This window comes from Mauremys reevesii, linkage group 3 (assembly GCF_016161935.1).
Source record: "Mauremys reevesii isolate NIE-2019 linkage group 3, ASM1616193v1, whole genome shotgun sequence".
Lineage (NCBI taxonomy): Eukaryota > Metazoa > Chordata > Testudines > Geoemydidae > Mauremys > Mauremys reevesii.
This window is the reverse complement of record NC_052625.1, coordinates 134,099,798-134,124,343: the sequence shown is the minus strand read 5'-3', so window position 1 is coordinate 134,124,343 and position 24,546 is coordinate 134,099,798. Positions and strand designations below refer to the sequence as shown.

The 24,546-nt window shown below is 40.8% G+C and overlaps 1 protein-coding gene across 2 annotated transcripts in view; it reads right to left on the bottom strand.

Annotated features, from left to right (window-relative positions):
• Positions 1-24,546, bottom strand: part of ASCC3 (activating signal cointegrator 1 complex subunit 3) — a 493,632-nt gene that overhangs the window by 396,853 nt on the left and 72,233 nt on the right. For both annotated transcript variants that reach the window (XM_039531733.1, XM_039531734.1), the window contains exons 5-8: positions 12,237-12,357; positions 3,699-3,906; positions 2,945-3,086; positions 2,186-2,311 (exon numbers count right to left, since the gene is read on the bottom strand). In XM_039531733.1, the coding sequence (XP_039387667.1) occupies positions 2,186-2,311; positions 2,945-3,086; positions 3,699-3,906; positions 12,237-12,357 (597 nt within the window). The remainder of the gene's footprint in view (positions 1-2,185; positions 2,312-2,944; positions 3,087-3,698; positions 3,907-12,236; positions 12,358-24,546) is intronic.

The window sequence follows — 24,546 nt, the reverse complement described above, 5'->3', positions numbered from 1 at the left end:
AATTTTCCTTTACAAAAGCCATGTTGACTCTTCCCCAATAAATCACGTTCACCTCTGTGTCTGATAATTCTGATCTTTACTACAGTTTCAACCAATTTGCCTGGTACTGAAGTTAGGCTTACTGGCCTGTAACTGCCATGATCGCCTCTGAGGCCTTTTTAAAAGTTGGGGACACATTAGCTATCTTCCAGTCAGGTACAGAAGCTGATTTAAGTGACGAGTTACATATCACACTCAGTTCTGCAATTTCATATCTGAGTTCCTTAGAACTCTTAGATGAATACCATCTGGTCCTGGTGACCTATTACTGTTTCATTTATAAATTTGTTCCAAAACCTCCTCTATCAGAATCTCACTCTGGGACAGTTCCTCAGGCCTGGTCTACACTAAGGGGGGGGGGGGGGTCGAATTAGGGTACGCAAGTTCAGCTACGCGAATAGCGTAGCTGAACTTGAAGTACCCTAGTTCGACTGATTTACCTGTCCAGACGCAGCGGGGTCGAACTCTGCGGCTCCAAGGTCGACTCCGCCACCACCGTTTGCGGTGGTGGAGTTTCGGAGTCGACCGGAGCGCGCGGGGAGTTCGAACTATCGCATCTTGATTAGACGCGATAGTTCGAACTCCGAGAAGTTGAACTCACCGCGTCAACCCGGACGGTGAGTATAGACCTACCCTCAGATTTGTCACCTAAAAAGAATGTTTCAAGTGTGCAAATCTCTCTCAGTTTCTACAGTGAGGACTGATGCAAAGAATTAATTTAGCTTTTCAATGGCCTTATCTTCCTTGAGTGCTCATTTAGCACTTCAATCATCCAGTGGCCCCACCGATTGTTTGGCAGGCTTCCTGCTTCTGATGTACTTAAAAAAAAAATTGCGGTTAGTTTTTGAGTCTTTATCTAGTTTCTCTTCAAATTCTTTTTTGGCTTGCCTAATTATACGTTTACACTTGACTTTCTAGAGTTTATGATCCTTTCTATTTTCCTCAATACGATTTAAGGATGCCTTTTTGCCTCTAATCACTTGCTTTACTTTGTTGTTTAGCCATAGTGGCATTTTTTGGTCCTCCCACTATGTTTAACATAATTCACCATTCCCTCAGCTAGCAGTGGGCATAATGCTGCATGTTCTACTAGCTCAATTTTGTTATCCTTTTCACAACTGTAGCACTTTATTTCCAAAGGATATACATAATATGCCATTTTAGTAACTTTTCTAATAGTATTTCCAATAGTGTACATACTCTACCAATTGATATGGAAAGGTAAATTTTTTGGCATCCTATTAACAAAGAAGATCTTTTTAGTTATATTTTCAATTGTAAAATGTCATGTTAGTTCTGAGTAATTATAGTATTACACCTCTACCTTGATACAACGCTGTCCTCGGGAGCCAAAAAATCTTACCGCGTTCTAGGTGAAACCGTGTTATATCGAACTTGCTTTGATCCACCGGAGTGCGCAGCCCCACCCCACCCCCAGAGCACTGCTTTACCGCGTTATATCCAAATTCATGTTATATCAGGTCACGTTATATTGAGGTAGAGGTGTATGTATAAACTTCACAGAACTGTTCCATGTGGCACCTCCCCCCCATACCCCATATGTGGGGTATGGGTTGGGGGGGAAGGACGAGACATGAATGAAGGATAAGCAGTAAATCTAGATCCCATAGTAATTGAATAAACCATAGTTATTTTGAAGGTATTGTCACTGAGATTCCAGAGCAGTCTTCCACTGTTTATGAGTAACATCTCACAACAGATATATGACTCAAATATATATATATTTTTAACTAATATGGATCCTGATGCAAAGAGAAGCTAATGATTTGCCCACAGTCACACAGGACTGTGAGTGGACATTTCAATAGGACTTTAACCCAATCAGAAGCATTGTTAATGTTATCGACACTACAAGCAACAGCCACATTTTAATTGACTCAGTAAGCAACTATATTGTACTACTGACTCAGTAGTTTAGCTTTGTTTTTTAGCATGGAATGACAGCTCTAAATTACTGACTGAGCCCTGTGCTTTCACCACTGAGTAGTACTTCCCTGCAATATTAACATTTAAATACAACCTACTAAATAAAACTTTTAAAGGATCACAGATCATTGCAAAATTCAGTAGCAATGTATCTTCAAACAAGTCATTATAAAAAAAAATAAGAAAGTGTTTTACTCACCTCATCTAAGTCTTTGATATAAACTATTTTTTCCTCAATGCCAATAGGCATTGGTTCACTATGAGGGATCTTTACTTCTTCATACATTTTGTTGTTTTCTCTATGGATCGCCTCCGGTAGCAGCATCTGTAACAATTTGAAAAAAAAAAGTTACTGGAAGAAAAAAAAAATTGCATTAAAATATGCTAGAAATAATTGAGTGACCAATGATTTATCTCATCGTCACATATACATAGTTAATAACTAATGTGACTGAACTTGAAGTTAAATTAATCCCTATATGTTTATTAATTGTACAGGTGGCAACAGAATCAAAAAAATGGGGGCAGAGGAAAGAGACAGGCATTTTACTATCCAGAGGTTGGTTCATAAAACCAAGGGAATTAGACAATACTTTTTTCCTATTAAAAATGATAGGTCTAATTAAATTTAAGGAGAAAGTTATTAAAATCCTGGATTTTCAGGATGTATAAATTTTGTTAGAATCAATTCAACAGCTTTTGAAAAACAACCGAGGAAGAAAAAAAATATATTTAATGACTTAAGTCTCCATGGAAGTGAAAACCACCCCATAAGAAGAAAGATTATTGTCTAAATAAAAATAAAATATTTGAAAATACTCAACCATCTGCAGAAGCAAAATTTGGTACAGTGCTTCAATTAGTAGTAAAACCTCTGAGGGAACAAAAGAAACCCAGCTGCATATTATTTACTAGAATAAATGCATTGTTCAGAAAAGGTCAGATACCAAAGGTGTACCTTTGCACCTCCAATGAATGCTGATGTTCTCATAGCTTCAGCCTGGGAATCATAAACATGTGGGTAATGAATTTTTTCAAAGTCCATCTCTCTCTGCCTGCCTAGGACCGGCACACTTCGAGCATTCAGAAGGGATTGTTCTCTGCAAGGAGAAAAATAACTGAAGTAATTCTGCCAATCACAGGCCTACCTTGCCAAAAAAACAACAAACAAATACAGTATGTTAATATCATAGTAACAGAATGTTCTTATTGATGTTTTTGTTCATCTCACTCCTAGGTACATAATGTGTATCAGAATTTACTATTTCCAACTGCTGTTTTTCTCAACACCAAATGCAATGCCTTATTTGCTTGCATTCCCTCCCCCAACTCCACTTTTACATGACAACATGGAAAACAATACCCATTAATCGGGGGAGGGGGGAGAGAGGGAGTTTTGATACATTTGGTATAGACTTCATAAATCTTAAGCTAGTGGTATGTGCATAGCACTCAGGAAGATGGCTTACCTCCCTAATCTACATCTCTAACCCATGTGGATGAGACCAAGAAGATTCTAATTAAGCAGATGACTGCTTTCTTATCCCAGAAAATTAGGTTTTCATACAAAAAAATTCTAGACTTGTAATAAAACGTGACTTGAAGTCAGAATCATCTAATCGCCAAAGGTGAACTAAAAGAAAATGAATGATTATGATACATTAAAGTTGCAATTACAGCACAAGCATTTTTCAACTTTTGGCGTTTATTACCTTTGCATCCGCAGCTCCTTGGGATCAAAGCACATTAGTCCTTCTCCAAAACTTTCTCCATCTTCCCCAGCTCGTTTTTCTCGTCTGGCAATTCGTTTTTCTTCCCGACGATATTGTTTCATTAACAGCTTTTCTTGTTCAGACTGAATTGTGACTTGACAACCATAATTGGGTTTAGTGTTGTCACCTGCAAGCTTTTTACACTGTTCTGCAACATGGAAACAGATATGGCTCTCTGTGAACATTAGAGACTGACTTATTTTTCTAAATGATTTTAAAAGGTTGTTTATTTTTTCAAAATATAACAAATTGTGACAGATTACTAACGCCTAAAACTGCTTAGCATTATTTAGATTGCAAATGTGCTAGATTCTTTCAAAACACATGGAAAGACACAGCCCATGCCCCAGAGAGAAAACAATTTAAACGTTATCATTAGGAAAACATTATGCTTCACTGCAAGCCTTCAACTACAGAATTCTTCATTCAACAGCACTTGGGGCCAAATTGTGAAACACCTAGCACGAAGGTGAACGGGTGTACAGGGTTGGAAATTAGTCCCTTGTTACCCTAAGACATATACCCATGCCATCGCAGGAAGCAAGAGCCACAAAATTGCTACTAACTCCTCCCCCACAACCCAGTGCCAGAGGTGGGCAGAACGGGATGGAAACTGGTTGGCGCCTTTGTCTGACCCTCCCCAAGGTACAGCCAATGTACCTGCACTACATAATGGATGTTCTACTAGGTTACAGACCCAACACAATGTATTACATCCCTAAGCAGTCTGCGTCTGCGAGCACAGGGGTTGGGTAATTCCAGCTCTGCAGAAGATTATTCAGCTTCAAAAACTAAACCCAGGAGTTAAATTCTGATTGCTGGACTAAAAATTTTGCAGCACATACTTTCCACCTACGCTGACATCAAAAAGACCAAGCTCCCACTTCTCTCAATATCTATATTGGACAAAGTCTGAATGTTATGATTCATTAAAGAAAAACTGTCAAGATGCACGCACACATATTAATCACCTCTCAATCTCTTACTGTTGTAATCCTCATGGTTCCTGTATCTGCTGCCATCCCTCACTGTATTAATTCAGACTGAACTCCTCAGGGCAGAGACCTGTTACTTGACTTATCTATAAAGCACCATGCATATGGTGGTGGTGTGCAAATAAATTATATCAGATATTCTACTCTAAAACATGCTCAAATACACCCCTTACAACACATTAGAAAGAAGGCAGCTAGCTGTGTATAGTCATAACGGGAAGGATCCTTAAAGTATCCTTACATAGTTCACATATATACACTAAGGAAAATGGTGATTCTTCCAACATAGCTATTAGGTTTTATAGATCAGCGGTAGGTAGAAAACTAGTGATGTTCGTAGCAGAGATGTCTGGGACTTATTTTATGATATAAACAAGCCAGAGTTTTCAAATCTAGGTGCCTACAGTTAGGCTTCTGAATACATATTTAGGCATGTGGGCCATGATTTTCGAAGTGAGAGCCTACAATTCAGGTTCCTAAGTCTACATTTAAGCACCTAAATAAATGGCCTGATTTCAAAGACTGTAGAATAGATAGATTAATAGCTCTCTTTGAAGAGAATGGAGGCTGTTAAGCAGTCATTACTTTTGAAAAATCAACCTACCTACCTAACTTCTACATATGGCCTTGGTTTCTTAACTGTAGGCTCTCACTTTTGAAAATGTTGGCCCTGCTGTAAATGAAAGCTGCCAAAACACCTGCAGTTTACATTGACTTCAATAAGATTTGCAACTGCTCACCACTTCTGAAAAACATTCAGAGCACTTTATTTAGATACATAAACATCAGTTTAAGAGAAGATGGTTACCTTTTCCATAACTGGTGTTCAAGATGTGTTGCTTATGTCTATTCCACAATAGGTGTGCGTGCTCACCATGTACACCGGTGCCGGAAGTTTTTCCCCTAGCAGCACCCGTGGGAGGAGAGTGCCCCTGCGACCCCTGCAGTGGTGCCTCCATGGCGCGGTATAAGGGGAGCTGCGCACTCCCCCCACCCTCAGTTCCTTCTTGCCAGACAACTCCAACAGAGGGCAAGGAGGGTGGGATATGGAATAGACATGAGCAAAACATCTCAAAGAACACCAGTTATGGAAAAGGTAACTGTCTTTTCCTCTTAGAGTGATTGCTCATGTGTATTCCAGAATAGGTGATTCTAAGCTAATCTGTTGGAGGTGGGTAGGAGTTCACACGTTCCCAGGGCGGAGGACAGCTCTGTCGAACCTGGCGTCATCCCTGGTCTGGGGGACGATCGCATAGTTAGAGGTGAACGTGTGAACCGAAGACCACGTGGCAGCCCTACAAATGTCCTGGATGGGGACGTGGGCCATGAAGGCAGCCGACGAGGCCTGCACCCGCTTCGAGTGTGCCCTCACAATGGGTGGCGGAGGGACACCCACCAGCTCGTAACAGGAACAGATGCACAAAGTGATCCAATTGGAAAGCCATTGAGTGGAAATCGGCTGGCCCCTCGCGCGCTCAGCCAAGGCGATGAACAGTTGTGAGGACTTTCTGAACAGCTGAGTCTGCTTCAGGTCGAAAGCCAGAGCCCACCGCATATCGAGCTTGTGGAGACGGCACTCCTCCCTAGACGTGCGAGGCTTGGGGCAGATGACCAGTAGAAAAACATCCTGACCCATGTGGTAGGCGGAGACCACCTTCGGGAGGAATGCAGGGTGTGGGCGGAGCTAGACCGTGTCCTTATGAAAGGCTGTGTAAGGCGGCGCGGAGGTCAGGACCCCTTCCTCCACTAGCGCCTTGAACTCCTTCCTATCGCGCTCCTGGAGGGAGTTCTTAAACTTAGGCAGGGAGCCCCCCAGATTGAATTCGTACCAGCCCAGGAGAGCCTCATGGCTCGCCACTTGTAACTTGAAGCTCGAAAATTAATAAATTTTCCTTCCGAAAGACTCCAGTCTCCGAGAGTCTTTGTTCTTTGGGGTCAGGGATGGCTGACCCTGCCGTTCCCTGTGGTTGACTGACTCAACCACCAGGGAGTTGGGCGCCAGGTGGGTATACAAGTACACATGCCCCTTAGGGGGTACAAAGTACTTGTGTTCCGCCCTTTTAGAGATGGGGACCAACGAGCCAGTGTTTGCCACAGGGCATTTGAAATCTTAGCCACCCCTTCATGGAGAGGCAAGGTTACCCTACCCGGTGCCGATAGGGACAGTACATTACACATGAAGTCCGAGGGCTCCTCCATCTCCTCTGCCTGGAAGTGTAGGCTTGCTCATTCATTCATGCCACCCTCTTTAAGAGTTCTTCATGGGCCCTGAAGTCCGCCTGCGGGACGCAGAGGGGCGAGGCTGCAATCGCCTCCTCTGGGGCAAAGAGGCCAGTGCAGTGCTCTGGGTGTCATCCGGCACCGGAGGGTCCACCACCTGGTCAGACTCTGGGCACAGTGCCGAGCACATACATCCCACCAACCCCCTTCTCGGGGGTCTGGAGAGGGAGGCCAATGGTGGTTCCAAAGCTCCAGCCACTGAGCGAACTCCCACCGGAGGCCACGGTGCCCTCTGGTACCATTGGGCCGGCCATGACACTCGGTGCCACTGCACCTGCTGTGGCACCAGCAGGGCTGGCTGTCTAGGTTGTCTGGCCTGGCCCATCAAAGGACTGCTATGAATGGAGACTAGGCTGGCGTAAGATCTGCTGCTGTCTCTGGACCGAGAGGAGCGGCGGTGCTGGAATCTACAACGGCCATGGGACCACAATCTCAATGTGGAGGACCGGTACCACTGGTAATAGCTACTCCGTGAATGGCCTTGATGTCTTGGCGGAGACTTGGAGCAGGAGTCCGAGCGGGAACAGCGTCGATGACCGTGCCATGAACAACTGCGATATCCATTCTGAGATGAGGACCGACAGCGACGCCTGCCACTGTCCCGTAGATAATGGCTCCTTGAGGACGAGCAGTGTCACGAGTCCCGGACGGACGGGACCCAGCCAGACAGTACGGTCATCGTCGAGGGTGATCCACCTGGACTTTGCCCCGAGCGGTTACTGGGCGATAATCAGCGTCGGAAACGTTCCCTTGATCAAGACCGATACCAGGCTGGAGGTAACTGTGGAGATCTCAGCGGCAGCTTGCCTCTGGAGCGTCGGGCCAACATCGGCAGCGCTCCGGGCACCAGCATGGACACGACGTCCCAGACCTGTCCCGAAGAGGCCAGGTTACTCCGCTCAACTTGAGTCAGAGGCCTGGGGCGGGGGGGGGGGAATCAAGGACTGCCCGACGTGGGCCTAGCCTCTGTCCCAGACTTCCCTCAGTGACGCTGTGAAGAGGGAGTCTTCCTGGCCTTTTTGGTGTGCCCCATGGATGGGGAGCGGTGCCGGCTGGTCGATGGCACCGGAAGGTCGCCGCATACCGAGGCTGTCATGCCGAGTACCGATTCAGAGCAGCAGGTTGGGATCAGTGCCGACTCCATCAGGATGGCCCGGAGCCTAATGTCTCTTTTGGCCCGAGGCTTAAACGACTTTCAAATCTTGCTCCTTTCGCGGATATAGGTTTCTCCCAAGCAGCGCAAACAGTCTGCGTGCAGGTCACTACTTGGCATAGAATGCCTACAAGAGCTGCACGACTGAAACCCTAGAGCGCGGGGCATGTCCCGGCCCGGGTTCACTGACTAACTAAACAGCTAACTACAGGTACTAACATTGAACGAACAAACAGTTCTCGGACGAGCTACAGTGAAGCTGGAGCAGAGCAGTTCCAACGCACCTTCACTGGCAGCAAGAAGGAACTGAGGGTGGGGGGAGCGTGCAGCTCCCCTTATACCGCGCCTGGGATGACACCAGGTTCGGCAGGGCTGTCCTCCATCATGGGAACTTGTGAACTCCTACCCACCTCCAAGAGATATAGCTTAGAATCACCTATTCTGGAATACACATGAGCAATCACTCTAAGAGGAAAAGACAATTACCGTTGCCATAACTGGTGTTCTTCGAGATGTGTTGTTCATGTCTATTCCACATCCCACCCTCCTTGCCCTCTGTTGGAGTTGTCTGGCAAGAAGGAACTGAGGGTGGGGGGAGCACGCTGCTCCCCTTATACCGCGCCATGGAGGCACCACTCCAGGGGTCGCAGGGGCTCTCCCCCCACTACGGGTGCTGCTAGGGGAAAAACTTCCAGCACCGGTGCATGTGGCGAGTACGCACACCTATTGTGAAATACATATGAGCAATCATTCAAAGAACCACCTAACTTTAGACACCCAGGTCTGAAAATGTTGGCCACAATCTATAAAACCACCTCACTCTTATAAATTAGGTTAATATTATTATCCCCGTTTAACAAATAGGGAAACTGATGCATAGAAAGGTGATGTGTTGCGTCCAAAGTCAAACAGCTGGTCAGTGGCAGAGAAGTAGAGCAGTTTGCCAAGAACACACTGTTTTTCCAAGGCCCTGTAGGCATTATGTAAACTGTACAAACTACTAACTGTCCTGCAAAATCTACATGCAGCAGCTCTGTCAGGCTACCAGGAGCAGCTGATGGTTAGATTGGTGAGAGAGAAGCTGCTCATGCATGGGCTTCTTGCACACACCTATTTGTTCACTTGTTACCAAGTCAGTTACAACAGTAAGAAGCAGTACTTTTTTGACTGTACTGCAGATTATATTAATAAACATGTGCCCAAAGTGTCCATCCAGAGATCCCAGTATGGCAGGAGCTGCCAAGAAATTTAAACTGAAGGATTTGGCAAGGTGGTCTAATAGTTGGAGAAGGTGTTTTCACTCCTCTTTTTAGAATGGGAAACCCATGAATAGGATCATCACAATTAAATTATCCAGCAGTAAATTGCTTGTGGTCTTCAGTTTTACAAACCCTAAATAGAAAGTTTTGCTAGCCCGTAAAACTTAGTAGTAGACTGCAAAGCAGTGGTGAGTGGATTTATGTCACAATGTATGCCAGCCTTGTAGAGTTGGTAACCCATGTGGACTCTCAAATGGTCAGGGAATACTGTATTTTTCCTCAACGTTCAGTCTTTAGGTTGCTAGTTAGATTGGAGCCTGTGTGTAGAAAATAATGTTGTGCCAATTAATTTAATTGTCTCACAATACACTAATTGCAAATACAAAGGAATTTTTTGGCAATAGGGTGGGCAGCACATAGGGTATGTGTGCACAGCCTGTGGCAGCAAGCCTCTCAGTCTGGGTTGAGTGACTCGGGCTTGCGGGACTCACCCAATTGCACTAAAAATAGCTATGTGGGTTTTGCAGCTCAGGCTGGAGTTCAGGCTCTGAAGCTTGGGGAGGTGAGTGGGTTCTGAGCCCAAGGTTCAGCCTGAGCCTCAGTTTCAATATGCTGTCTACACAGCTATTTTTAGCATTGTAGTGCAAGCCCTGGGAGCCTGAGTCTGTCAACCTGGGCTGGGAGAAGGCATCTGCAGACTGGACCTTCTAGATCTTCCCAGAGAGAAGAACAGCAATAGGTGGAGCATGTGAGAAAGGCCCATAAGGATGGTCTACACTTTTAAATGTGTCATTAAATAACAGAATTTTAAACATTGTTCAGTGTAGAGAGCCCCTCTGGACAAATATGGCATCACAATCGTGTTCGGAAACTAATTTTTTTTTTTTGTCTGCAGTATACATTAGAATTCCTTTATCTGCTACGGAAACACAGCTATGTGTAGTATGAATACAATATATGGCAATGGAACGTGACAGTGAAGAGTGGGCTGTTTTAGGCTTTGCAAATGCATTCCGGGAATTTCAGTCTCAGATGAATTCCTAGTTATATATTTTCAGAATTTAAAATTTGAGGAGTCCATTGTAAATTGGAAAAATTGTTGGAAGCAAATATGAGATATGAGGAATTGTAATTGTATGTAATAAATTTCAGACCTGACTTACCTAAAATCATTTTCCTTTTGAAAGTTACATTTTAAATGAAAACTCTAGTAGAACATTGACACAAAATTTATACTACTGTATTAAAAAAAGCAATCAGAATTTATACTACTATATTAAAAAAAGCAGTCTCTAGATCACTAAACACCTAACATGGATAGATATATTTCCAGTCCAGGTATACCAAATAATTACTGTTGATTGAATCAGTTGATTTAAAACATTTCTTTACAGAAGAATAACAGTGTTAAATCAAGATGAGAATATATTTGAACTGCACGTCTGATGTTTCTGTTAGAATAGCATAGTGGATATTGCACTGGATTGTGACCTAGGAAAATGGTTCCCAACCTTTTCTCTGCCATGGCACCTTGAATTATTTTGAGGCACAACACCATATTGTCTCCAAATGAATTCATGAATATTCACGAGCCAATCCAGAACGAGGCTAGTGGGTTTAAAATCAAAACAATCGATTGAGAAACACTGAACTAGGAGACCTGGGTTGTATTCCTGGCTTTTTCCAACTGAGGTATCTTTTCCTGCTCCCAAGTCTTTAACCAGCAGATCACTAGGTGGGTTCTCAATTGAGCAGTATAGTCATTAACTTTATATTGTTGTGGGACCTGAAGACCTCGAGCAGGTTAGGCCCCCATTCTGCTACACACTGTGCAGACATATACAAAATGAATGTTTCCATTCCATGTAGTTTCCAATTTAAAAAAAAAAAAGATATGACATAACCTGAGGGTCAGAAACAAGTGGGAAGATGGGGGGAAACAGGGTAACAAAAACAATAAGATGTTTTAGGACAACATAGCAGTGTGCACAGTTCTTAGCCAATTAATAGCCGCAATCAAAGCGTGTCACCTGCTTAGCCGTTACCAGATGGCAATTTTCTGTACTCATTGCAATAGAGGTGAAAGGTGAGGAAGGATCTGAAGGACGATAAATAAGATGGCAGCTTGGAACCTCCATACAATTGGGGAACTTCTAGAGGAACCAGCTGGCTCAGTCTCTTGCTTCTCTGTCATTTCTAGCATAATTGTCCCATGATAGTTTGGATGGAGTTAGTGTCATAGCCTGGATTATTGTCTTTCCTGAGTGCTCACACATTTTTTCTTTACTTTTTTTTTTTTTAAGTTTGTAACACTGATTTAAAATTAATTATTTATTTATAATGCAAGGCAATGCACTTTATAAAAACAAATCCTTGTATGCCACCTTGACCTTTCTTCACACCTCATTCTTTTGAAAGGTGGCTATAATGCAAAGGTGCTACTCTCCTGTGACTTGTATTTGAGCAATAGGAGCAAGCGGTGAAAGCAAAACAGTAAGCTACATGAACAATAACCAAACATGGATTCAGCTGCATGAAAATCTGGTGAAGGAACAACACAATGTCTATGGTAAAAAAATGAGCATTGGAGAGTTTAAAAAAATAATTTTCTTTCTTTTTTTTTTTTTAAATTCAGACTTAGGGGCAAGCAAATCATGCTCCCTTCTTCAATTATGCATATAATGAAAACTTTTTAATAGAATAAAGAAATCTTGTTTGATTTATCTAATCAGGCAGTTATTCAAAAACTCTGGCTTTTATCGGTTTTGAAAAAAATTCAATAGTTTCTTACCTTGTAGAGACTGCAGCTTGTAATCATTTGGCCAGGACAGAGATCTCTCCACAATAATAGACCTATTCTGTAGGAGTTTCTCTATGAGTTCAAAGCCCTCGGGCCCTAACAGCTCGAATAACTAGGGAAAAAAAAGAAAACAAAAAGATCATGCCCCTAAAACATTTTCCCCCAAAATAGTACAAGAGTTTATAAACTAAGGGTCTATAATAATTTTGTCCTGGGTAACAATGTATTTGTTGGATATTTAAACAAAAGTAATTCTGTCCAAAACAGGCCACACCTAGTATTCATCCAGTGCCTTCACTTCTATCAATTTTACAACAGACAGCCCTCACATTTTATGATGAGTGGCAATAAAAAAACCAAAGAGAGGAGAGAGGATTAGGAATTGTCCTGGACACAAAACTGCCTTACCTTTCCAGGGATAAATAGAGCCAATTTAAAATTCACAGGTGAAAGAGGATACCTGATTCAAGAAACACTAAGGGCTAGACCCTGCCACACTTGCACTAAGAAGTATCTTACACCACAGTTTGTCCAATTTTCTTCAATGGGACAACGTGGAGTACTGCATTACTCTATGTGAGGTAGGGTGGCAGATCTGGCCCTGATAGCGAATTAATGGTTAACCCAACAGAGTTAAAAAAAAATAAATTCTGACATTCTCATCTACAGTACTTCTCTTAGACTGTTCTTCTGATGCAATGATTTGGGGCAGCAACCTTCTGTCTGCAAAGGTGACCAACCCCTCAGTTTGGTGGGGACCACACTCATGCACTATCTTAGGTGGGGTTAAAGATTGAAAGACTTTTTAATCCATTTTTAATACAGGGTACATTCACCACTACATCTCATCACCTGAGACTACACATCTACACTGCAATTAGACACATGTGGATGGCCCATGCCTGTTGACTCAAGCTGGTGGGACTCGGGCTAAGGGGCTGTTTCATTGCAGACATTTGGGCTCGAGCTGCAGCCTGAGCTCTGGGACCCTCCCACCTCACAGGGTCCTAGAACCCTGGCTCCAGCCCAAGCCCAAATGTCTACATGCAAATATGAAGCCCCTTAGCCCAAGCCAGCAAGCTTGAGTCAGCTGGCATGGGCCTGCCACGGGTTTTTAATTTCAATATTGATATACTCAAAAAGAGTGGGTAAACTGAACACCAGGAAAGCTCAAAACACCCCTTGCGTCAAGTACCCAATTTCATGTCTGAGCATTGACTTAGGGGACAGGAGCTGCAGGGATTACCTATGAAGATTTTCCTACTTGCAAGATACGAACATCACTCTCCACACAGGACAGAGACATTTTCTTGTACATTTCTTCCATTACAATCATTAAGGTGGCTGCCTCCCTACAAGTCAGCAGAGTATGCCAATAATGCCTCAGAAACAGCATTAGAACTAAAGTTAAAGAAAATTTTATTTATGTAAAGTAAAATTGGCCAATTGTGGGGAAAAAAATTGTCAGTCAAGTATGGGGTAAAGCTTAGAAACCTTTTGTTTTGCCGAAGTAGGGATCAGCCACCATTGTACTGTGTTGTTTCCCTATGTGACATGACCTAATTTACTGCACACAGCTTCAGTTCAATTCCTAACTACATAGGTTCACCCAATGTAGATTTGTGGAGCTAGTGCTGAAAGGGGGAAAAAAACTTCATAACCACAGACTAATACTTTCTACTTTAAATAATAAATTATTAAAAAAATTATAAAATCTTAATCCTTTAAGCCATCAAACCATAACACATTTTCCTGCCTGTATCTAATTTCAACACACCTACTCGCAACATTTTTTAAATCTTTCATCAACTTTTTTAAATTGCCAATACTTTTTCCACAATAGTTATGCTGTAAAATTAGATTCTGTTGGTCTTAAATTTCCTAGTCACTAAAATAAGTCACAATGCTCATCTTAAGTAAGGGCTATCACCTTCCCAACCCCATAAATTCCCCCCAACTTTCCTACACATTTTCTTAACAATAGCTACATAATTAAATGTGGCCTATTCATATTTAATTTGTGTATTAAATATCTCAGGAAAGATAAGAATGAATTCAAACACAAATTATGCTAAACATATTACCCAGTACACATTTTTCCCTATTTTGGGTCCCAAAAGTCATAGCTGGGTGTCCTCCACTCAACTATGAACTACCTTGTTTGTTGATACCATGCTGGACCAACAAGCAAGGTGGGAGACAAGTGTCTAATTTCAAAGGACCTAAATGGGGAGGAAGGAGAAAATAATTCACAGTACATACTGAATAACAGTTTTATTCTTTCATATCAGCTGCTAGTCAGTAACCATCTCAATTTTGAAAAATAGCCCTCTGGCAGCTGGGTAAAAATAATAAGAACCCTCCTCCTTCCCAAACTAGTAGGGAATGGAGGTGAAATGCATCTTCCACACATCCCCATCTCCATATTTTATATACATGGCTACCTTGATATAACACGAATTTGGATATAACGCGGTAAAGCAGTGCTCAGGGGGGCAGGACTGCGCACTCCGGTGGATTAAAGCAAGTTCAATATAATACGGTAAAATTTTTTGGCTCCCAAGGGCAGCATTATATCGAGGTAGAGGTGTGTGTGTTTATATATATATATATATATATATATATATATTTATATTTATATATATATATATTTATATATATATATATATATATATATACACATACACACACACACACACACACTATTTTCCTAAGAATAGCTCCAGTGCCTTTCACTTTTGTAAGCAGCAGCAAAGTCAAGTTGGCATGATTCTTGTCAGAGCCACGGCTGACCACAGGACTGGAAAACAGTTATACTTACTGGAGTCTTGCCAATTTCTGTTGCTTAGGAAAGCAAGGCAGCACTTCATGTTGGAAAAGTTCTCTCTACAACCACAAGGGCTAGAAGCTTGCTTTATTTTTTTTAAAAAAGTAAAGTCTGATAGCTTACGCTCTCTCCCTGGCCTCCACTATCCACTGACTGCTTTTTTCTTACTATCCTAGTGGGTTTTTCAAGCCCAAGCTTCCATGAGACAATGTAAGTTATTAAAAATGTAGTTTAGTAAAAGTGACAATAATATAGCTTGTACTCTCTTCGCTTCCTGCTAGCATAGCATGTACAAATGTGTATAAATCCATTTGATTTAGTAAAGGTCCAGAATTTTCAAAAGGTGTCAAACTTTTTTTCTATTTGTATGTAGCAGAATGAAACTGACATGTACTTATATACTGTGCTCATCACCATACTAAGTGCTTTATAAAACAAGTTTAGCAATGACCTCTTTTCCTCTTCCTCCAATTGTTTATTTTATTATTGTGCAAAAATTTAGCTGCAGTGTTGAGTTTTACATTTTATTCCAAAGACAGTGAGAGTCATGGTAATTCTATTATCTTGGAGCAGGATGCTCCACAGCTCACTAGCTACTGAGAGAGCTGTCTCTTACACAGTAGTCTCATTCTTGGAGTTGACAGTTCTATTGGTCCTGAAGAATGCAGCAGACAACAGAAACTATGACTGAGAAAAGAGATTGGCTAAGTAGCTTGGGCCAATTCCATGAAGGATAGGTTTGGAGATCAGGAATGAAATATTGGATAAGTCAGTTTTTCAAAGTGAACATTTTATTCCCCATGCAAATGAAGGACCAGGATGATATGCTCTTGGCAATTTATGTTTGTTAAAGGGCCAATCACTATATTCTACACCAACTGGAACATTTTTCAGGCTGGCACCAAACAGAATCATGCTCAATCCTGGTCAAATTTAAAATCACTGTTCAAGTGCTCCTCAAAGCACCAGGATAGACTAGTGGTTGTATTGTTTGCATTTGAAATAAAGGAGATGGCGCTGAATGTCTTCATATATTGCTGGCACGTGAGACCATAGCTTGTAATCTCCAGGAATGGCTTCATATAGCTGAAGAAAAAGGATTATGATGAAATTTCATAAGTGAAGGCTCCAGTCACAAAGCAGTAGTTAATGGGAAGGATCAGAACTATCTTAGCATATGTTTACAAACCCTATCAGATCTCTAAAGCAGGAGAGTAGCATTCCAAAGTCAAAAGCAACAAATGTCACAAAGTTCCAGTAGTATCAGTATGATGGTTTGCTTCTTGTTTGTAGAATGCCTATTCCATGTTCTTGCCTGAAACTTCAAATGGAAAGAGTCGAAGATACTGAGGTGGTCCTAGTACCTCACTGTTTCTACTATTGCTTGGTGCCTTGGTTGTGTACTAACTTTTTGGACTTTGTTTTAATAGGAAAGTAAATTATTTGTGAAGAGTATCTTGGCTAACTTGTTTAAGCTTTTGGGGGAGATCGTTAGAGAACAAGGACTGTGAAGATTCTAAAATAAGGAGCCACACTCAAAATGCAATGAAAATAATTACTGATTAAGCCTTTTTAAGTGATTCACAAATGTAATGTTGGACTTGGAGTAAAAAATCTCTTCGAAAACAATGTCTGAAGAAGACAAAAAAAGAGTGACATTTTGAGGTCATGGTGCTCTCTATCTCCCCCACTCGCAAAATAAAACTTAGCTATGAAACACACACACACACACACAGAATTATGATACTGAAACATACAGATGAAGAATTTTTGAAGTGGCAAGATTTAGAGCTCTTTTAACTATAATTTAATCATTTATAATTCTGGATGGTGAATGAGTTTAGATGAGGTATCATTCAGGCGAAGGCCTCAGCCTAACTTTGCTTGGCACGAGTGATGTTTTGCCAGTTCCTTCCTCTTACACAGATTTGCTTAAACAATTCTATTGCTGACAGAACAAAGGTGATATGTTGTGTTAGAAAAAACTTTGAGTAAAAGGAAAAGATAAATGGTATAATAAAATACACAATCAGTAATGCTAAAGTGCCTTTAAATGGGAAAAAATAAGGGCAAGGTGACATGAAAACATGACACAAAAATGACACATGGACAGCAAAAACTGTGTAAACTGAAGCTTAAGTATGTTCATTGCACACATTATGCAACAAATGCTGAATGCTGATTGGAGTCAAGTTAATAAATATGTAATGTGGAAGTGCATAGGAATCCACATGGGGGGAGGGGGGAAACTGGAGAACTACTGGACCAAAAACTGAAAAAAGGAAGGATCAGAGGCAGAGATGACCATCATAAAGAACAGAACTTTCTTGTACCTTGGAATGCAGTAACTTGGGCCCCTACCTATTCTGTCTCATCTGTTTATCATCTGTCACAAATGTATGTTCTGACACTACGTAACAATTTTGTCTTAAATTTTTATAAATAAAGGTGCAAATTAAGCCTAAATTGAGTGGACTTACGACTCCTTTTCCTCCTTACACTCCCAAAAAGATCATAATGGCAGGTTCCTCCTGCCTGGAAACAGGGAGTGTCCCAGTCTCCACTGAAAGAAAGGGGTAGTCTGGTCAAGAAAGGGAATGATTTTTAATAATTCTTAATAAATCTGCTATTGTGCATGTTGATCTCAGTGATGTCTTTAATGCAATATGGAAAAACCTGGACCTGGCTTTCTTGGGCCTGATCGAAAGCCCACTGAAGTTAGATTCTTTCCATTTACTTCAATGGCATTTGGATCAGACCCAGAAAGCACCACGGCAGACAGCAAAAAATATGAGGCATTGCATATAAGACATAGTGACCAAAATAGAGATATTGAGGAGAAACATAGGGGTTTTGCTGCATTAGAAAAGTCAACACCAAGTAGAACTTACAGAAAAGAGAATACATAATTTATGACTTACTACTAGGGCTGTCAAGTGATTAAAAAAAATTAATTGTGATTAATCGCACTGTTAAACAAGAATAGAATACCATTTATTTAAATATTTTTTGATGTTTTCTACATTTTCAAATATACTAATTTCAATTACAACACAGAATACAAGGCATACAGTGCTCACTTTATTTTTTATTACAAATATTTGCACTGTAAAAAAACCAAAAGAAATCATGTATTTCAATTCACCTAATACAAGTACTGTAGTTCAATCTCTTTACAATGAAAGTTGAACTTACAGATGTAGAATTACACACACAAAAAAACTGCATTCAAAAATAAAACAATGCAAAACTTTAAACCTACAAGTCCACTCAGTCCTACTTCAGCCAATCGCTCAGAAAAACAAGCTTGGTTACAGTTTGCCACAGATAGTGCTGCCCATGTCTTGTTTACAATGTCACCTGAAATTGAGAACAGGCATTCGCATGGCACTGTTGTAGCCAGCATCACAAGATATTTACATGCCAGATGCACTAAAGATTCATATGTCCCTTCATGTTTCAACCACCATTCCAGAAGATATGCATCCATGCTGATGATGGGTTCTGCTCGATAATGATCCAAAGCAGAGCTGACAGATGCATGTTCATTTTCATCATCTGAGTCAGATGCCACCAGCATAAGGTTGATTTTCTTTTTTGGTGGTTCAGGTTCTGTTGCTCTTTTAAAGACATCTGAAAGCATGCTCCACACCTCATCCCTCTCAGATTTTGGAAGGCACTTCAGATTCTTAAACCTTGGGTCGAGTGCTGTATCTATCCTTAGAAATCTCACATTGGTACCTTCTTTACATTTTTTCAAACCTGCTATGAAAAACTGTTCTTAAAAACAAACGTGCTGGGTCATCATCCAAGACTGCTATAACATGAAATATATGGCAGATTGTGGGTAAAACAGAACAGGAGACATACAATTCTCCCCCAAGGAGTTCAGTCACAAATTTAATTAATGCATTTTTTTTTTAAATGATCATCATCAGCATGGAAGCATGAAATGGTGGCCGAAGCATGAAGGGACAGACGAATGTTTAGCATATCTGGCATGTAAATACCTTGCAACGCCAGCTACAAAAGTGCCATGAGAATGCCTGTTCTCACTTTCAGGTGACATTATAAATAAGCAGCAGCCAGCAGTATCTCCCGTAAATGTAAACAAACTTGTTTGTCTTAGCAATTGGCTGAACAAGAAGTAGGACTGAGTGGAATTGTAGGCTCTAAAGTTTTACATTGTTTTGTTTTTGAGTGCAGTTATGTAACAAAAAAATCTGCATTTGTAAGTTACATTTTCATGATAAAAAGATACAGTACTTGTATAAGGTGAATTGAAAAATACTATTTCTTTTGTTTATTATTTTTACAGTGCAAATATTTTACAGTAATAAAGTGAGCACTGTACATTTTGTATTCTGTGTTGTAATAGAAATCAATATATTGGAAAATGTAGAAAAGCATACAAAAATATTTAATAAATTTCAATTGGTATTCTATTGTTTAACAGTGCAATTAATCACTATTAATTTTTTTAATCAGTGTTAATTTTTTTGAGTTAATTGCGTGAGTTAATTGCATGAGTTAACTGCGATTAATCAACAGCCCTACTTACTACTATGTCTGGAAAGTGACCGTAACCTGGAAACCTAGTCTAAATTTGGGTTTGATGAAGTGTAGAAGAACAGTACCTGGTTAAAAAACAAATATCAGAATAAAGAAATTATCAAAAAAAAATGTTGGTTTCTCTACCAGAGCTTGATTATGAAAATTTTAACACCTGACTGCAGTATCTCTTACACAGCCTATTAAGAACAACTTTCTATTTCTGAATGTTGCCCCGTCAACACATGGGCTTCTGCCCCTAGGCTGGTCTGTATTTCCATATCCATAGATTATTAAGTAATTTATAAAAGCACATAATGCCCTCCCCCAGAAAATACAAGTTATTTAAAGTGGAGGGAAGGGTATGCTCCTGCAACAAATACATTTTATTCCCATTACACATAGCACTGTATGTCAAATACAGAATTTAAATAAAAAACAACAAGTAACAACTTAAGGAACACTTTGCAATTTGATGGATGACAAAACTCACTAAAAGTACAATGATAACATTTCTTAGATGATTTAGACAAAGCTGCATTCTGTAGACTTCCTTGCATACATCAGCTTAGGGAAAGTTTCTTAAGTTTAACTGAAACCACCAGAAATTAATCAGTTACAGAAAAACTGGATAGACTGTTTTGACCTACAGCACAAGACTTTTATGAGAGACTATCCAATATAAGTAGAAAGAAAAAATGTATTTTATTTCCTAATACCTTTTGCTCTAGATCAATACCTTTTTTCAGTGTCCTTTTGACAGTCACTGAATGGAATAATGTGTCTCACAACAACTTTAAAAGATTTGTTTCAAAGGTGTCTCCAGCTTCTTCAATAAATCCACATGAAAATATCTTGCTCTATTTGACAATAAGATGCTAACAGATCCATGAAAGTCTACAAAAAGTCCTAATACGTATCATTCTTGTTGAAGATAAGCAAAGGGAGACATTCTTCTAACATTAACTACTAACCAATAAAACAAACTAGAAATCTGAATTACTCCTGGTGGAATTCTGTGTCACTGCACATACACAGAATTCATGTCCTCCGCAGATTTCTTTGCTTCCCCACAGAAAAATTATTTCTGAAGGGAAAGCAAAAGGAAGCTGCAAGAATGATCATGCGACCCTCACTGGAAGCACAGGCAGGGTGGCTCAGGTGCCCGAAGCAGCTGGTAGAGCGGTAAGTCACCATCAGGAGAGGGGGCTGGGCAGTCATGCAAGTGAGAGAGACAAAAGACAGACAGTCTTTCTTGCTCGCTATTGCAGCATGCTCAGCATGGAGGGGTGGGGCTTCAGGGTGTTTCTGAGGAGGTAGGCATGGGGCAGGTTCTGTCCCCACAGGCAGAGCTGAATGTAGCAGCCTGCCTTCTTAGTGAATTGTTCCCATTGTTTTTGTGAATTTCCTCAGGAGTATAAAACAGGTGTAAAAGTTTTAAGGCTCCTTCTCATTGCCAGAGGGGTGTAAATAACAGTCTGGCCTTAGAAATACTTATGGTGCTTTCATGATTAGAACTGGTCTAAATTTTTTGACTGAAAAAATTTCTTATCAAAATGTGCTCCACAAACTGTTTGCTGGTGAACTTTCTGGAGATGGTCAGTAGCCAGATTAAATTGTGAGTTTGATTCCCCAACCCTCACTTGCTCTTCAGTTGCCCATGATGTAACGCTGAACATATGGCTGCATATTTTTGTTGACGAATAACTAGAAATAAAGGGTCAAACTTAGCTACATTACTATTAGGCAAGGGGGGGGGTTGGGGATTTCCTACAATACTTCCCACTCCCATTCTCCATCCATTGTACTGTAGTTTAAATAAATTACCCAAATAAGTGAAACCAGAGTGATTATATTGCGTTATTTTAACTAATAAAATATGCAGAATTTTAAAATATTGTGCCGTTTTAATTTTTTGGTACAGAATTTTGAATTTTTTGGCTCAGAATTCCCCCAGGAGTACTGAATATGTGTGTACTAGAAATAATATAGGCACAAGATTAACCCAGCATCATGTTGAGCCTATAGACCATCTGAATTAGAAATCTCTCAAACACAGCTGAAAAAGCAGAGTGCCAAAGTGCCAATGACCTTTTTAAAAAGAAAACCCTAAAGACTGAAACTGGAGGAAAAGTTGTTCTGTTATCAATAATGTGACTCATTGTTCTACCATGAAGTATCCCCAGCACTATCCTAGGGATCAGCCGATTATAACATTGAAAAACCTCTAAAGCTAGCTAGCCATCGCACTTGCCATTTTTCCCAGCATTGAGAGCAGGTGCAGTTCCTACATAAGCTGCCGGCTATTTTGGCACTACTGAGCAATTATTTGGAAAGGTACTGCACAGATGCCTGAATCAGTACTATGCAATACAAATTCCAGATCCCCACAAAGAAAAAACTGGAGACACCAAAAACTTTGTTACCAGGAGACAAATACCAATTTCATTTTGTGGCAGGGACAAATGTTTAGTTAGATATAAGAGCAAGCAAGCAACTGTTCTTGCAAAACAACCATTAAAGGTAAAGTAAGTTTTTGATTGTGGTCAGAATCAATCATCCATAATAACTGTTAGTATCCTGGGATAAGTAAATTTAGAAACAGCTACAGTAGGCATAGCAACAGTTTTTCCACACACAAATGCAGCCGCTCATCTTGACAAGGAAAAGCCTTACAAAACTAACAGCATTGGCAACTATGGAGAGAGACTATTAACAGACAGATTTAACTGACTATAGCTGAACACTTGTTTTAGTTTTTCCAGAGTGAAATGAGAGTGCCTAGAAAAACTACTGAAATACGTCAAGCATCTGATTCACATGGCTTATTGGAACTAAGTGAGGAAAGATAATTGCATTTTGTTGCAATATTTTGACATTTCGTTTTGTTCTGATTAGGAACAAAAATTTTAAAATTCTCTCTGAAAGGGAATGGAATCTCATCAACGGGACAGTCTGCATGGTGGGCTGTCCCAGAGCTACAGCCTCTGGAAGCCTTGGGTTCTCCAACTCCAAGGTAGTCCACATGGCAGGCTGCTCCAGAGATGCAGACTCTGGAAGCCCTGGGTAGTCCACAGACCTAGGAAAGATAAGCTGGCAGGAAATCAGGTAGAATTCCACTGGAAACCTGCCTGGATTCCATTGGAGCTTTGGTAAAAATCAAACGGTCTCTGCAAAACATGTGCCAAATCAGCACGTTACAATTAAAACTATATTTCGTTAGTGTTTTTTGAATCAGCTCTCTTGTGGATATCAAACTAGCAACCAAACCAGCAAATCAAATTCTGGTATAGTTAAATTGTCTCTGCATAACCAAATTTACTTTAATCAGATCCTCTCCTTCCCTCCCCTTCCCCCCAGTCTTACACAACCTTAAGTTTTAAAGCTAACTAGTTTCACCTTCCTCTGCAGCACAATGCACTTGCAGGTTTAAAGTAGTGTAAATGGTGAATTCTCTGTAACTTAGTCTTTAACCACGATTTGAGGACTTCAGTAACTCAGCCAGAGGTTAGGGGTCTATACAGGAATGGGTGAGGTTCTGTGGCCTGCATTGTGCAGCAGGTCAGACTAGCTCATTGGTTCCCAAACTTTTGTGCTGGTGACCCCTTTTGCAGAGCAAGCCTCTGAGTGCAACTCCCCTTATAATTTAAAAACCCTTTTATATATTTAACACCATCATAAATGCTGGATGCAAAGCAGGGTTTGGGTGGAGGCTAACGGATTACGACCTCCCATGTAATAACCTCGTGACCCCCTGAGGGGTCCTGACCCCCAGTTTGAGAACCCCTGGACTAGATGATCATGATGGTCCCTTCTGACCTTGAAGTCTATGAGTCTAGCAAAAGCAATAAAGTTTATATAGTTAAAAAAAAAAACAGTGCTGTCTATAAACCAGGAGAGTTTACTTAACAGCTTAAAAATTATTTTTAATTGCTTTATTTGCCATAGCAAATATAAACACATGATTAAGACAAAACACAACATAACATAAGACACTTCATAAAAAACACCTATTGTTAGAAAACTATTCCATAAGTTACATTTTAAAGAAGACATCCGTAACAGCAAACTGAGCCATAGCTCCTCTGTAGAATTTTATCTGTCAATTCAGTGATTAGGCCAGGGATCAGCAACCTTTGGCGCACGGCCCGCCAGGGTAAGCACCCTGGCAGGCCGGGCCAGTTTGTTTACCTGCCATGTCCGCAGGTTCGGCCAATCGCAGTGTTACCCAGGGTTCTTTTAACCCAAAGCTTTTGGTAACTTTTACTTTGTGCAAGGTGGTGTTCGGAAATAAATTACGGAAGACACAGCTGTCCGACCGATAGATGGCAGGCAGAAACAGGACAACACAAGAGTGCTTTCATTTAAAGCTAAACTCTACTTAGTCTTAAGCACTTACACACGTCTGCAACAAGTTAGAACAACACCCCCAACCCTTGATAATTACCAAAGCTGAGTGTGGCTCTCAAGTGACACAGCGTCAGCCTTTCGGTGGCCAAATCTTCTGTCTGCCGGAGGGGACCGGAAGATGTATCCAGAAGAAGAGTCCAAAAAGAGTCCCCAATCTCAAGCTTTTTCCCCTTATTTATACATTAGTAATAGATGACACGTTTCTTAAAGAAAACTTGTAACGTACGCAGTTTTAATGGTCAAGCAAGAGGTTTCTTCTGATTATTGATTAACCAGATATGGGTTTTTTTCAGAGTTCACAGCTTTGAGACCCCAATAGACATTTCTGGGGCACATTTTGCTTTTTTTAAAATGCATGTATCAGCAACTTTAACACAATGTTTATTAGGAAGGATGCGGGGTTAAGCTGCCCTTTCTAAGACACCCAAAACTCCCCCCTCCTGCTTGGTCAAGATGAGACTGCTGAATGGCCAATTTACAGCTTGCTGACTAGGCTGCCTTTAACAATAAGCC